This window comes from Gastrolobium bilobum, unplaced genomic scaffold, assembly GCF_033153095.1.
Source record: "Gastrolobium bilobum isolate Gb01-03AN ecotype WA unplaced genomic scaffold, APGP_CSIRO_Gbil_v1 utg11595, whole genome shotgun sequence".
In the NCBI taxonomy this organism is placed as follows: Eukaryota; Viridiplantae; Streptophyta; class Magnoliopsida; order Fabales; family Fabaceae; genus Gastrolobium; species Gastrolobium bilobum.
Window position 1 is genome coordinate 256,811 of NW_026898316.1, and position 16,626 is coordinate 273,436.

Sequence of the window (16,626 nt, forward strand, 5' to 3'; positions counted from 1 at the left end):
CCGTTTAACCCGCGGGCTGACTTGTTTGGGTCTGAGTTGTATCGAATCGGGTTGGCAGCTCATTTAGGTCAACCCAACCCGACTCATTTAGGATAGGTTGACTCGTTTTTGCTATCCCTATTTATGACCATGAGATATCTGATTTTTGATTTTCAGAAGACTGCACTAAACTATAATAGTAGTTTTTAAAAAAAAATATTCAATACATTAATCAATATCATCTTTATCTTAAACTAATTGGTTAGACCTTGGTTAATCCGTATTAAAAATAGAAAAAAAAAATTGGAAGAAAAAATAAATAAGATAAAAGTAAACAAGATAAAAATAAATAAATATTTAATGGATTAATGAAGGCTTAAAATTAAATCCTTATCAAAGGATAAAGAGAACCAAAGAACCGGGGGTATCTCATTAAATGAGGAAGAAGATTACAGTTTATGTATTCATACAAATCACTAGCTGTGTTATACAACACAATGCATCAAGTGAAAGAGTTAAACAATGACATTCACTTCGGAGTTGACATTCTAATTTTATGATTTCCTTTAATTCTAAGTCAATCACTTATTATAATTACTACTTTCGACCATTTTACAGAATCAAACTATAGAAGTTCTATCTACAAGTCATGCAAGCAACGAAGGATTGCTTCATCTAAGCAGCATAGACACTGCACTCTATACTTTCATCTCCATTTAATTCCCCATCTAGTGGACCATGTATTTTATCCAAAGCAAAGGATAACTTGTTTGGAGTTCGTTGCACCACTTGATTGACCAATAATTCCTTGAGGCCATGTTTATCAGAACTCATAAAGGCACCCATAGCTCCAAGAAACCCTTCATGCCGCAAAAACATTGCTTTGGCCTCACCTTTAGACCTGAAAAAGATAAACATAAGATTAAACACTTGTTTTTCTAATAATTATGCCAGAAGCAAGTAGGCTCAGAAGTCTATTCAAACTATCCATCCATTGTAGCAACGATGAGCACAACAATGACTGTGTTTTATATCCCAACACAAATCTTAATTATAGCATGCAAATGTAAATCCAGACTTCCTGAAACCCCAACCCCCTCCATGCCACCCCTTAGAAATCAGGAGTTATCATTGTATGAAGTTAACAAATTAATATTGCATTCAGGGTTATTGGAACGGGACCGAACTAGCCGATTGAACCGATTAAATTGGTAACCAGATCATCAACCAGCCAGTCTGGCCAAGGGATTGGTTAAGTAATCGAATCAGCATCAGATTGGTGAACCGGCTATAAATCAGATCCAACTGGTATTGAACCAGCCTAGGTTTACTATTTGAGCCGGTTTTCAGAATTTTTCGTAAAATATTTCAAGAGTTCCATACTTGAGGATTGAACCTTGCACATGGTACCACACATACAGCTTTGCCTGAGTGACATGTGTGATTCATCATACTATTATTATATTTATTGCATATATAGAAATGCTGTGCAAAATATTTGAAGTTTTCAATCACTAGGGATCAAATTTGAGACATTAGTATGGATACAAAATTACAAATAGCTTAAACTACTAAGCTAGTGCAATCTTTTGGTTATATTTCTTCTTTTATTATAATCTTTTATACAAATCCAGTTCAAGTGGTGCAATCCGTGATCCACTGGTTGAACCAAAGACTCATTGACCGAGTGCCTAGATCGAGTCGATGACTGATCCAAGTTTAATAACACTGGTTGCATGTCCAGAAAATTATGCCAACATAGATAAATACTAGCTTTTATTGATGAAATAATACAGAAAATACTTGTTTTCTACATGAAATGCAGGAAATCATCTTCTCTTTGATCATTCTAAATATTATGTTAGTAACTAGAATTTCTTTGGCGCTATAGCACCCAAAGCTTATGTGATTGTTTTAAGAGATGGATTTTAGTCTGAGACAGCAACTATTTCATATGACCATGATTAGTTATGTTATAAAGCACCAATTTGGCAGTGGGGAGGAGGAACTTCCTTCTGACATACCAGAAATTAACAGCAACAGATAATGTGTCCATCGTAAAAGGATGCCTCCGAATAAAAAATCCACCAAAAAAAATCCTCTTCAGCCCAAATCGAAGGGCATTTAAGTAAGAGATCTGAAAGAAAACAAATAAGAGCCCAAATACATTTCACTTCTGAACATGAGATAAATCCTGCATGAACCTGTGCTAAAAGGCTGGGAACCGGGAAAACAAAGATAAAATTAACACACACACAGATGTATATGGGTTAAGATCCATTGACACTTCTGAAAATCAAAATCGATGTTACATCTATAAACAACTTCTTATAAAATGAATATTTCAATATATCCACCGTTGTATTGAAAGTTTGCATTATGCAAAGGGTAAAGAATTGTCGGAAAAGAGAGGTTAGAAACTGCTCTGAAACTAACTTGAAACCATTATTGCTGAATTGTGTTATAAGACAACGAAAATTCGCACCTATTTATACTACTAATCTAGGTCAAGTAGTCAAGCCCATTCCAGTAACACTCACGAATATAATAAGACTAATATCTAACCATGCTTATTATGTTTGTAAATGTTCATATCCACAATTATCTTTAACTCCATCGATATATCTTGAAATCAAGGTAAAATATGCTTTTCAAACAAAAAACAACATCAGCTAACGAAGCATTTATGGTTATTATTGGTTAAGATAAGATGCCAATTTTATATATACACCAAGCGTGATTAATTGACTGATGTAATTTTTGACAGACCCCACCTAATAACGTTTTACAATTTTTTTTTTATCCGACCACTGAATTATAAATATATATCAATGTAGATCTTGCATGTCAAATTTCGAATTTAGAAAAGGACAATAATTAGTATGTAACGAAATAGTTCATATTTTCTTATATTTAGAAAGTATATATTATGTTAATCTTATATCAATGGAATATAAACAAAATTTGGATCAATTAGATCCAAACAACTTCTATAAATCCTTGTAAAAGACAAAATTATGAACTATTTAATTTTTTTAACTACTTGGCCTTACTAAATTATGTAATGCTTTGTCACTTAAAAGTAGAATTTTTCCCTTTGTGTATAACCACACACACACAAAAAGAAAAAAAAAAAAGGAAAGATTTTTAATTTGCCCACCAAATGTCAATTCAATGCAAAGTGACACTTTGGGCTATGATATGAATATCTTATAGAGAATATTTGTTAACATATTTATCAAGATTATAAACAAGACTCCATTATGCATTATGCATATATACATGCATATGATGATGCAGTGCAAAGTAGTGTTCATCTAACTACAAATCTATAGTGCTCAACTGACCTGTCCAATATTATTTGAGATCATTCTTAGAAGAGATCGAGCAATATCTTCAGGTTTGTAATCTTTACAGTCCTTATTGTCAGACATTGCCCTTCCAAAACTAGAGGCTATTGCAGTTGATGAAAGACCTATCTGGTATCAATAAAAGAAAAATATATTCCCGCGAACAATCACTAGGTAATATTTTTCTCTATTTGAAACAATCATAATTAACAAAAACTCTTCTAAGAATGGTACACAAGAATGATTGTCTTATCATTTTAAACACGAAAAAGGACATAAACTTTCACCAGTAATACCTTTGAATAGTCCATTCCACCATAAATATCTCCAACAAGCATATCTACTGCTCTGTTGTTCCCCCGATAACTTAATTCCAGCAACTCATCAAAACTGAAGCAGTAGGTACATTAATGGTAACTCTATGAGTCTATAATACTATAATATAGAACAGTAATGAATTTTCCCAAAAAGTAAATTACCTCTTGCACTTAGTTAAAAGCTTTCCTAAACCCCAGAAAGTGCCTCCACCTATACTTGTTCCACTAACTCGTTCAAACTTTCCATCTCCTTCCACCTATATGACAACATTAAAGGATTATTTGAAGTGCTTAAAAAAGATTAAATATCTGGAAATTGGAAGAATATAGCAACTAATGTAACTTGTATGATAACTACCTTGATCATGCTAACTCCAGACCCAATATTAACAAGAAGATAGGGATACAGTTCATTCTGGTCAATCTGCACAAATTGCTTTTGATCACCCATATAGGTAAATGCTTCCTGGGGGACCACCTATCCAAAGAAGATTGAGACAGAGCTGAGATCTTCTATTTAGAAATTCTCAAGGTGTATGAGAACAAAACCCAACAACTAGTTTATAGCAAAATGAAAGGACAGTGTAAGAGCAAAGCCCCTCCAAAAACCATAAGGACAACATAAAGGAATTCTTTTAGTATTTCCTTACAATCACTGATAATGAAGGGCATATCAGAATACCACATTCCTAGACTCCAAAAAAGTCAATTAAGGATTCTCATATACCGGTGATAACATGAAAAAAAAATTAATTTAACTTCAAATGGAAAATTATATTGAAATACAAAATTTCAGTTAATATGGAACTAAAGGGAAGTAGGAGCCAAGTTATGAGTTTGAGTAACAGAGCAGTCCTCAACTGAAACTTTTGGCTTCATTTCGGAGGGGAATAGACATTCAAAGCAGACAATTAATTTACCCCACACTTTCTGCATTAAAATAAAAAGTTTTAAAATTCTATAAACACTAATATTATATTTGTCAATAACAAATAACCCCTATTGTTTCTTTCAGAATGTCTAGATGATATCATATAATATTAAGATTATATTTTTAAATAGTTTAGAGTATCCTAAAGGATCTATTAGGAAAGCATTCCATATTTTCTTATATTTCATGATTTTTTTCCTTATTTTAGGAGCCTACTATTAGTATATATATGAGTTATAACTTTTACTTTTATATCACATCATAACAAATCAAATCAATACTAACTTCATATTATTCAGCCTTTATTATCTTCTTTTCTTCCTTCCCTACCTAAATCCCTAGAATTTGAACATGGTATCAGAGCAGTACCACCCTCGATTACCTATCCCGTCACTATTATGTTACCAAGTTTCCTAAAGTCCGGAGCTCTACTTTATTTTCATGATTATCTGTCAACTTTTTCAGTATTGTGTGTCCTTTTGGTTGTCTCACAAGTCTTCTCTGAATCTCTGACCACCTCCATCGTTATCTACCGCCACTCTCGCCACCTCTGCTGCCGGCAGACTAGTTTTCCAGCTGATGACCCAGCCATATGGTTCGTCTCCTCCATTCTGGCAGTACCCATGTTAGACTCACGGCTTAACTCCGCTGCACATTCTCCCATGCTCTCCATCTCTCCTGCATGTGTTTTTCACCCAGCCGTCCATTATATCACGCATGGCGGCGCTTGGAGCTTTGTTTCCAGTCGGCCACCTTCTGTTTAGCTCCGTTGTCCAGGTCTGCCCCCAAATCTGCCCCGATCTGTGCTAGCTGTGCCCTTTGAAGTGCTCCCATCTCTGTCCTGCAATATTCACTACATTGTTTATGGTGTTCTTCGAGTGGTTTGTTGTGTTGTGGTGGTTCACTACTAAATTGTGTCTTAGTGTTTGTTCTTTGCTGTTGTATATTGGTTTGCCACTACTGATTTGTGTGTCATCGTCATCATTGGTGGTTGTTGTCTGTTATGTAGAATGTGCTTTGGGTGTTGAATCTTGAATGTCGCAACCAACAACGCTAGTTGTTGACATAATCTTGCTAAGTCGACATTAGATGCATAAGTTTTTTAAAGTAGCAACATATGCTCTTAATTTTGATTCGTGCTGCACATGGTCTTCTGTTTCAAGCCACACCATATCCCTTCGTGCTCTTCATCCAATCTCTCTCTTCTTTTTTGGATAAACCACAAGTATCCTCCAGGGGAAGTAATCCTGCTCAAGCCGGGAACATCCACATCATGGTGGAGCTAGCTCTTCCAAAGGGAATTTTTTGCATTTGCAAGGACTTGAACTCAAGACCTTGCTTAAGCGGAATCAAGCATGTACCACTTCATCCAGTCTCTATCTATGGTGTTGCTGTCATTGCATCTATTCCAATGCCAATATAATGTTGAGGAGAAATGGAAGATGCAGTCTGACCCCATCAGTCCTTGTCCTAGATGAAGCTTGGCCCGTCAAACTTTGACCCAGTTGCAGCCTGAACCCATCGGACTTTGTGCCAACTAGAATCTGGCCTGACCATTCCTTGTCCCAAATAAAACGTCGCCCTATCGAATTTTGTCACAGTTGCAGTCTGACCCTAGTCTTTCTCTCTGATTATATTGTTGGTTATTTTTCATTTTTAAGGAGTCATTTGTAACAAGCTTAAAGCTTAGTGGCTAGAGGAGGAGTGTCAGAATACCTAGTAGGTGTATAATATTACGATTATAACCTAAAATAGTTTAGAGTATCCTAAAAAATCTCTTAGATTGGTTCCATATTTCATTATTTGTTTCTTTATTTAGGAGTATACCATTAGTATAAATAGGAGCTATTACTTTACTTTTTATATCACATCATAACAAATCAAATCAATACCAATTTCATATTGTTCAGACTCTATTATCTTCTTTTATTCCTTCCCAACCTAAATCCCTATAATTTCAACATTTTCTATACTAATAGCTCCAAAGTTTAAGTAACAATCCAATTTGCACTTTGGATTGCAAGCGAATAGCCAATCAAAAAAATCATTTCTCAAAATCTCAATAATTATACAATATCAGTTATAGAGTAGGCCCACTTACAAAGGCAGCTCACACAATAGAGGAAATCAAAAGGTCATTACTCTGATCAGATATGCTATCTTTTTCCCCATGAGAAAACAGAATTGATAAAATAAAACAACTAAACAAGGCATCTTTCAAACTACAACTATGTGCCTAGTTAGCTTCACATTTAGCCAATGACAACGATAAGAGGTAAAAAATAGACACTTAAGTTAACACTAAGTGCTGTGAAATTCACAAGAGAGCAGTGATTTTATATTTTATATTTCTCAGCCACACTAAAAGCATTGCTAGCTGAAGGCACATTAATGATTTTATATTTTATATTTCTCTAACACACCCCCTCACCATGATCCCACTAGGCTTAAAAGGTGAACAATGTCTAAGCCCACCTACCTATGGTAAAAAGCTCCACGATATGTAATTATTTATTAACAGAATGAGAGCAGTGAAGATCGAATTTCAGACCACTTGGTCATAGAGGCTCTGATACCATGTAAATAACTATTTTAATCAAAAGCTTAAGTTGTTAGGTGAATACACATTAATGGTTTTATATTTTATATTATATTTCTCTAATAGTGACTGTTAGAATATATTAAATATGATTAGATATGATTAGTCTGTAATTATTATGATTAGATATGATTAGTCTGTAATTAATTCTGATTGTATTAGGTTTGTATTAGGTCTGGGCCTTTCACTTAAGCCCATTAGAGTCTCTATATATTGTAACCCTCTAAATTAGATCAATACACAACATATTATTTTATATTCAAGTTGGTATCAGAGCTCTTTTGTTCTGAGGACCCTCGCTTTCGCTTAGAAACCTTGTTTTTTGCTTTAAAACCTAAGCCCACTGCTTAGGAGTCCTCTTTCTTTGCAGTGCGTCCTTCCGGCAAGCCATCTAGGGCTGTAAACAGCTTCTGAGTAATTTTCCAAACGCGTTAGCACCGTCGACGGCCACCGGAACCACCGTCCGCCACTAGGACCACTGTTCAAGCCACCGGAGACGTTTTTCCGGCAACTTTTCAGACCAGACGTCACGCGATCAGGACCGTCTCCTCCCGGCGATCAAGTCTGTGGAGGTCCGGTCACCAACGCATCCCTCACGCGCCGCCCACCTCCTCTGCGCATGGGCCTCGCGCGCCACCTTCTACCGGCGCGTGTGCACTACTCCGGCGGATTTTTCGCCGGTCTTGGACAGAGAAGCTCGCCTTCTCCTCCCCTTTCTGGATCTGTGATTGTTTCTTTGTGGGTCCGACCTTAGACACGTGGTTCTCCTTGATTGGATATCGTTTGCCTTCGTTTACGGCTTTTATATTTTATCTTTAAATGGCAGCAGCATCTCGTGATCTCTCGGAGGTTAACTCTCCTTTTATTGTTGCAAATATAGTTCAGTCAGACAATGCATCATTTGGTTCAGGTTCGGACTATGCTGCACTCCAAACCCCTCTCAGGAAGGCTTCTCCTCAGTCTCAGCCTTATACTGGTAATCCCGTTGCTTGTGTTTCTCATTCTACATCACTTGGCACTTGGATATTTGACTCCGGTGCTACCGATCATCTCTGTGGTAATAAGGAACTCTTTACATCTCTTACTTATTCTGATCATTTACCGTCTTTTACCCTTGCGGATGGAACCAAAGCCCCAGTTCGTGGGATTGGACAAGCTCGTCCGACCTCTACCTTGGCCCTGACATTTGTCTATTACATTCCTGGCATCCCTTATAACTTAATTTCTATTAGTAAGTTGATCCACTCCCTCACTTGCACCATTACTTTCTCTAACCATTCTGTTTCTGTGCAGGATCCGGGTACGGGGAAAATGATTGGAGTGGGTCGTGAGTCACGGGGCTTTATTATCTGGATGTGCCTCGTCCTTCAGTAGCATGCTCTCTCACAGAATCTCCACAACTTATCCACAGTCGCCTTGGTCATCCAAGTCTTTCAAAGTTGCAGAAAATGGTTCCTCTTTTGTCCGGTCTTCAGTCTTTAGATTGTGTGTCATGTCAACAAGGGAAGCATACACGCTCCTCTTTTGCCAGTCGAGTCGATAAAAGAGCTGATGCCCCTTTCTCTCTTGTTCATTCAGATATCTGGGGTCCAAGTCGTACCTTGTCTGTCTTAGGTTTTCGGTATTTCGTTACCTTTATTGATGATTTTTCCCGTTGCACTTGGACCTATTTAATGAAAAATCGTTCTGAGTTATTTTCCATTTATAAAAAGTTTTCTACTGAGATCCATACTAAATTTGGTGTTTCTATTCGTATTCTACGTAGTGATAATGCTAAGGAATATGTTTCTATTGATTTTTCTAATTTCTTGGTCACACAAGGTACTTTACATCAAACTACTTGTCCTCACACTCCACAACAAAATGGGGTGGCTGAACGTAAAAACAGACATCTCATTGAAACTGCCCGTACCCTTCTTATTCATATGCAGGTTCCCCTTCACTTCTGGGCAGATGCTGTCCTCATCTCTTGTTTTCTCATCAATCGCATGCCTTCGTCTGTGCTCCACAATGACATTCCTCATAATCTATTGCTTCCAGATGTTCCTCTTTATCCTCTAACTCCACATGTCTTTGGTTGTACTTGTTTTGTTCATGATCTCACTCCTGGTAAGGATAAGTTAACATCCAAAGCCTTTCAGTGTATCTTTCTTGGTTATTCTCGTCTTCAAAAGGGTTATCGTTGTTATTCTCCCGACCTTAAGCGTTACTTAGTTTCCGCTGATGTCACTTTTCTTGATCAACAACCCTTTAATTCTATCCCATCTCAGATGTCACAGGTTGATCATGTACTTCCTGTCCCTTTTCTTGACTTGTCTTTGCCAGCTGCAGGTGCTTCTATTCCAGATGAGCAACCTATTGCTTCTATACCTGAGGACCGTCCACTTCTCACCTATCAGCGTCGCAAAACTGTGCCTCTTGTCGACTCGACTCTTGCTGACTCATCGCCCACTGTTGTTGCTTCTTCCCCTCCGGATCCTTCATCAGAGACTCTTCCCATTGCTCAAAGAAAAGGTACACGTACTACTCGTAACCCTTATCCTCTTTATACATTTTTGAGTTATGACCGTCTTTCTTCACCTCATTTCACCTTTGTTTCTAGTGTTTCTTCTATTTCTATTCCTAAGACCACAAGTGAAGCACTTTCCCATCCAGGGTGGCGCCAAGCAATGCTTGATGAGATGACTGCACTTCATTCCAATGGCACTTGGGACCTTGTTTCTGCTCCTCCAGAGAAGTCTATAGTTGGTTGTCGCTGGGTTTTTACTGTGAAAGTTGGACCTGATGGCCATATTGATCGTCTCAAGGCACGTTTAGTTGCCAAGGGTTTTACTCAAATCTTTGGCCTTGATTATAGCGATACATTTTCTCCGGTCGCTAAGATGGCGTCAGTCCGCCTCTTTCTTGCCCTTGTTGTTGTTCGTCACTGGCCACTCCTTCAACTTGACATCAAAAATGCTTTTCTTCATGGTGATTTACAAGAAGAAGTTTACATGGAGCAACCACATGGTTTTGTTGCTCAGGGGGAGTCTGGAAAGGTGTGTCGTCTTCGGAAATCCTGATATGGTCTCAAGCAGTCTCCTCGAGCATGGTTCAGTCGCTTCAGTTCTGCTGTTCAGGCGTTTGGCTTAATCCGCAGTAAAGTTGACCATTCTGTGTTTTATAGGATTACATCTCCTGATAAGTGTATCTATTTGGTAGTCTATGTTGACGACATCATTCTCACCGGAAGTGATCAAGACGGAATTCGTCAGTTAAAACAGCATTTGTTTAGTACATTTCAAACAAAGGACCTTGGGAAGCTGCGTTACTTCTTGGGAATTGAGGTGGCGCAATCCAGACAGGGCATTTCTATCTGTCAAAGGAAATATGCCTTGGATATCCTAGAAGAAACTGGTATGTTGGGGAGTAAACCAGTTGATACACCTATGGATCCTAATGTCAAGTTATTTCCCGGACAGGGGGAGCCGTTATCTGATCCTGGACGTTATCGGAGGCTAATTGGGAAGCTCAACTATCTTACTGTGACTAAGCCAGATGTTTCTTTTGTTGTTAGTACGGCTAGTCAGTTTCTTGATTCCCCTTGTGATTCACATTGGGATGCTGCTGTGAGGATCCTCCGATACATCAAAGGAGCACCAGGAAAAGGTTTGTTGTATTCAGATCAAGGAAATACAGAAATTTGTGGTTATTCAGATGCTGATTGGGCAGGATCACCCTCGGACAGGCGCTCTACTTCTGGCTATTGTGTCTTCTTTGGAGGAAACTTAATTTCGTGGAAGAGCAAGAACCAACCTGTTGTTGCTCGATCTAGTGCAGAAGCTGAGTATCGTGCAATGGCAAATGCTACCTGTGAGTTAGTCTGGTTAAAGCAGTTGATTTAGGAGCTTCATCTTTGTGAACAGAAACAACCCATGACACTCATATGTGATAATCAAGCTGCGCTACATATATCCTCTAATCCTGTCTTTCATGAGAGGACCAAACATATAGAAATTGATTGTCACTTCATTCGAGAAAAGATTCAGTCAGGAGAAATCAAGACTACTTTCGTCAACTCCTCTGATCAACTAGCGGATGTCTTCACTAAAGCTCTTAGAGGTCCTCGGGTTCAATATATTTGTAACAAGCTTGGTGCTCACAATATATACGCACCAGCTTGAGGGGGAGTGTTAGAATATATTAAATATGATTAGATATGATTAGTCTGTAATTATTATGATTAGATATGATTAGTCTGTAATTAATTCTGATTGTATTAGGTTTGTATTAGGTCTGGGCCTTTCACTTAAGCCCATTAGAGTCTCTATATATTGTAACCCTCTAAATTAGATCAATACACAACATATTATTTTATATTCAAGTGTGACCACTGCTCACATATTTCCTAAAGATAACGATTTCTAAGTCTATGAAAAGGAAAAATTAAAACTTGAGACAATCATTGAATAGTGAAGTATACATATGCTTTTAGTAGACCAAAAGGATCTTAGAGCTGCTTAATAGAAAATCATTTAAATTTACTCACATATTTACATTCAGATTGACTACATGAAAGCCTTAATTTGAATCATCATGTAGATGACCACTTTAATTAATTTTCAAAATCAATGTCAACATCAATATCACCTTTATCCCAAACTAGTTGAAGTAAGAGAAATAACTAATTCATCAACAAACATAAAATATCTTCCAGTACAACTGTGCCCGAACTAAAAAAGAAAAAATGAAAATTTTAAGACTAAAATTACCGTTTACTAAAACTAAACAAGTACAACTAACATCTTGTGACCACATGCCTAAAATAATTAGGGCTAAAACTTACAATACCCTAAGTCCCTATCATTATGTATGTATTATCAAAATTTAACATAGAGATATGCTAATCTTTTGGCACAGTAGAGAATATTTATTGCACGAATGGAGGAAAAATGAATCTGATTCACGTAATAATTTTAAGTTGATATTTGAAAACCAGAGAATGTTCATTTTGTTCAAACAAAATAGCAGAATTAGTATGTATCATTAGGATCCTACCTCAAGAAGAAAATTTGCTCCGGCAACAAGACAATCCATTTCATCTTCCTTGTCAAGAATGATCCCCAGTCTATCCTTGAAGAGGTCTGTATATACATATGCACCACCACCTGTGGCCTTCTCAACAATAGTTTTTCATTCTTAAGAAGTCATAACATAAATCCAAGTGCCTTAAGACTAAATAAATATAATTTTGTATCAAATGAAATATTTTTAATTTGAAACATCTCACTAAGGTTGTACACAAGCGTGTGCATATGTGTTTACCTTCTGGAACTATTAATATTCTTTCAATTTTAAATCAGCTTCTAGGAATTATATGTACGTTGATCATGGCAAACACAGAAGGTAAGGAACAGGAATTGTTTCAAATAATAGCAGTGGCAGACTCGAATTGATTACTAGCTTAGACAGAATCTATGGATTTTTCGATAAACACATATATGCACAATTAAAGAGGGCAATAGGAACAAATTCATTATAATATGACAAGCTCAATCTTTTTAGTTTGATTACCTTAAGAGCTATTGGCTGACTTCCAGGATTTTCTTGCTGCTGACTACCTGAATTCATCATCAGTTGCAATTAATTGCAAGGAAATAGCAGAGCAGTAATAAAAAGTTCAGAATAACCTCAAAATGGATTGGACATCATGCAATGTGTGATGGCAAGTCTTGTAAGTTTTATACTAGTATTTAAGTTTTTCAGGATATCCATCAGTTTGAAAGTCTTAACAATATCCACCATCCATTGCTTGATGTGAAGTCTTGTAAGAATTATATTTGTATTCTGTTCTTAAGGATATCCATCAGTTTTAAAATCTTTGAATCGTTTAGCTTTGGATTCTGTGATGCTTATTCACTACCTAATAAGCAAATTAAAATCAATCCTGATTTTCAAGGTCAAAGGCTAGCCGTTTACAGTTTAATAAGTTTCTTTATAACAATGTCTGACTAACACTTATGACTTCCATGACCAATTATATACGGAGCAAGTCAATAATTTAAAAATAAGGAAGGAAGAAAATAACTTCGAAAAGAGGAAGGAGAAATTCTATTCAACCAGCTTGGGAAACTAAAAATATACGGGATCAATACAACAGAAATTCAAGGAGCCAAAATAGCTAGTTAAGCTCAGTTCAGCATCCGAGCTGATCAAGTCTCAAAAAAAATCAAGAGTTGGTCTCATGCCTCAGAAAATTTGGTTGCATTAGTATCAAGAATAGCAAAGACAAAGAAACATAATTCTGTAAACACCTCCAAGACAAAGTTTCATGGTCTTGATAAATTCTATGCAATCATTTATCTTGCTTGTTTCAAACTTCTTAAAATTGAGCCTCCCATGAAGAACGGGATAGTTCCTCCTGCCTTTGGATTTCTCCAAAGCCTTTCTAGGAGATTTCCCCTCCTCACCATCAACAAAATGATCATCATCTTTTGTGAAGTAAACTAACTTGGCGAGGGATCCTGTCAACAGATACTTTAGTTAGACATGAGGGAAGCTGATGTGAAAGCAGAACTTTTCTTCACAATTTCCCAAAATTGGCCATAAATCTGACAAAAACAATGATATTTGGAAACAAATTTTCTAGAGATGCAAAATTTTTACCAAAAGCCAGTGTCATCCAGATTCTCAATATGCAAGTTAGTTCAACAAAAACGATGGCAATATCAAAAGATAATCCACAGCCAACAACATGACATCCAGTTAAGTGTGAGAAACTTAACTCATACCGCAGAATGGTGTGCTGAACATCCACACAAAATACTAACGGCCAGAAACTCAAATAATATTGTATTCATTAAGATGCAGACAGACAGTATGCTATGCATAATGATGGATATCAGAAAACAGAACGCAAAAAAAATAGAGATGGGAATTCATGATCTATATTCAGTATACTGGAAAACAGATACAATAGCTGACACATAGAAGGTCAGCTCTCTCCCTCAGCACAAAATGCTGTGACAAAACATAAACCAATAACAACCTACTCTACCAACATGATCCCTTCCCTTTTTATCATGATATCATAAAAGAATTCAAACCCATAATAGAATTTTCTCTCACTCTCCAATCCACAGCGTCCATGTTAGCCTCTAAGGTGTTGGATTGTCTACATCCTTACTCTTCCTAGTGTAAACTCTGGTAACAACTGCCCTATCACATAATAATAATAATATATACATTAAATCATAAAAAAAAAAGGATGTGTAAGAGAGGAATATGAAATGAAGTTGAAGTTTTCAGAAATTCAGTATCTATGATAATAAGTAATAGCCCAGAAAAATATGAGAAGCAAACAAGCAAAGTTGAACACAGTACGAAAATGAATAAAATAAAGGTGCAATTGTGAAGCAATTACAACAGAACATACAAAACAACAATCAAGCCTTAGTGGGATTGGATATATGGATTAATCAACGTCATTGGGCTCTATAAAAAATAATAATATAATAATAATAAAAAAAAAAAAAATTAGCACAAGGCATGTTTAATAGTTTCTCCTAATGTTTTGACAGCTCTTCTCTACCCATTTTTATTAGACTATCTTCCATTTGATCCCCTTTTGTCAGTGAAGCCTCAATTGGTCTTCTTCTCACACAACCAAACCACCTCAGGCATGTTTCTGACATCATCTCTTGATTCTCTTCACTAGTTGCTACTCCAATTTCCCACTGATACATTTGTTCATAATCTTCTCTTTTCTTGTTAGTCCACTCATCCACCTCAGCAATTTCATCTGCGCTACATTTATTTTTTGTTCTTGTTGGTACTTCATTGTCAAACATTCACCATAAAGTATCATTGTCTATATGATTTTCCTTTGAGTTAGTTAGGAAATTTGAAATCATTAATTATGACAGAAGCATTTTTTTCATTTCACTCATTTAACTTGAACTCTAAGAGTCACAACCCCATCAGGAAAACATATTGACCATTCTAATTTCTCTTCGGGGAGAGAAACTGAGACAGTAAATTTTTGGAGTTTTTAGACAGAACACTTTCAATGCCCCATTTCATCACTGGAGCCCGATACTCTCTGAAAGGGGGTCCAAGCAAAGATCAAGGGATAATAAATGTGAATTAATTTTATTTGATACTGGAGATATGGGAGGCAATGACAATCCAGCTTGACGTGACGTTTTTCTAGTCTAAGAAGTCTACGGTTGACATGGTCAAAACAATAATTTAATCTTAGAAACCCTATTGTTAATATCCTATAGACCAGTGTATATGAGACATAATTATTATAGCAGTAGATGGTGCTCAAATGCAGCTCAGCAGTTCCCCAGTAGCAAATTTTTAAAAGCTCTAACAGAGAGAACAGAACATGATTTCCAGAATTCTGACAAAATTAATGATATTGAGACACAGAATTAAAAAATAATCTCCAATTTTTCTATAAAATCAGTCAATATTAACAAGTTCCAAAGTCAACCCCATTCTCAACAAGCAAGTTAGATCAACTAAAGTGATATATAGCAATCCAACTAAATAACCATGATCCCTCCAGAATTTTCAATTTGTTATGAAGAGCCAGTGTAAGAGGCGAACCTGGGGCAGTGGTAAACAAGCCCCTATTATGGATTTTTTAATGAAGTGCCAGTTTCATTCTCATTCCTGATGCTAAAAGTACTAATTCAGGGCCAACATGGAAAGCAAACTTAGAATGCATTTGAATTTGAACAGGAGTCTTCTACTCGAGTGATGCATACATGATTAGAATGCAACCATAGACAGATAACAAACCAATAACAAAGTCAAAAGCATCACTACCAGCAACACAAAATGAGAAACTTCCAATCAAGATTAAAACTTTTCATATAAACGAGTATATCCCACAAAATTGCACAAAGCAAAGATGTTAAATTTATGTGAAAATCAATAAAACGAAAATTCGAGAAACAATAACAGCTAAAAAAAAAAAAAAAAATTGAAAGTTACCCCCAATATCCAAAGCCAGATGATATACATGAGTTGATTGGTTAGGATCCGAATTTGCTTCAGTTTGAATCTCTCTGGGATCCATAGTTTTTGTTATTCACACTCTCTATTATTCTTAGCCGTATTTACAATAAATAAATGGGTATATTGGTTAGACTTATTAGACTCGTCGTTGTGATAAAATATTTCGTTACAGTTTATTAGGTAGAGAGAGAGAGAGAGACCTGAGAAGAGAAAGTAGGTCTAAGGGGAATACGGAACATGACTATTTATTACATGTAAAGTATTATTTTATGATAGAGAATCTATTTATCAACAAAAAAATTTACAACTCTTATAATTAATTTTGATTTCTGTCAAACTAAATAAATTATAACCGTTAAATTGACGAAAATTAACGGTGATTAAATTAGTTGTAAGAGTTGTAAACTTTTTTTATGGCAAGTGGATCCGTTCCCTTATTTT

The 16,626-nt window shown here is 36.3% G+C and overlaps 1 protein-coding gene across 1 annotated transcript; it reads right to left on the minus strand.

Annotated features, from left to right (window-relative positions):
• Positions 1-386: 386 nt before the first annotated feature.
• LOC133314809 (pantothenate kinase 1) lies at positions 387-16,345 on the minus strand. The gene is made up of 10 exons (XM_061516334.1): positions 16,162-16,345; positions 13,470-13,679; positions 12,730-12,776; positions 12,214-12,330; positions 4,005-4,124; positions 3,809-3,903; positions 3,626-3,719; positions 3,327-3,458; positions 2,004-2,116; positions 387-880 (listed from the first exon to the last, which is right to left on the minus strand). Exons 1-10 carry the CDS (start codon positions 16,244-16,246, stop codon positions 655-657), a joined length of 1,239 nt encoding a protein of 412 aa, XP_061372318.1. The 5' UTR covers positions 16,247-16,345; the 3' UTR covers positions 387-654.
• Between the last annotated feature and the right edge of the window lie 281 nt (positions 16,346-16,626).

Excerpts from the sequence above, each read along its gene's own strand:
- LOC133314809 (XM_061516334.1), bottom strand. The coding sequence starts at position 16,246 with ATGGATCCCAGAGAGATTCAAACTGAAGCAAATTCGGATCCTAACCAA. Across the intron at positions 3,720-3,808 it reads CTTTTAACTAAGTGCAAGAG|TTTTGATGAGTTGCTGGAAT; the intron begins GTAATTTACTTT and ends CTACTGCTTCAG. Across the intron at positions 3,459-3,625 it reads GTGGAATGGACTATTCAAAG|ATAGGTCTTTCATCAACTGC; the intron begins GTATTACTGGTG and ends TATTGATACCAG.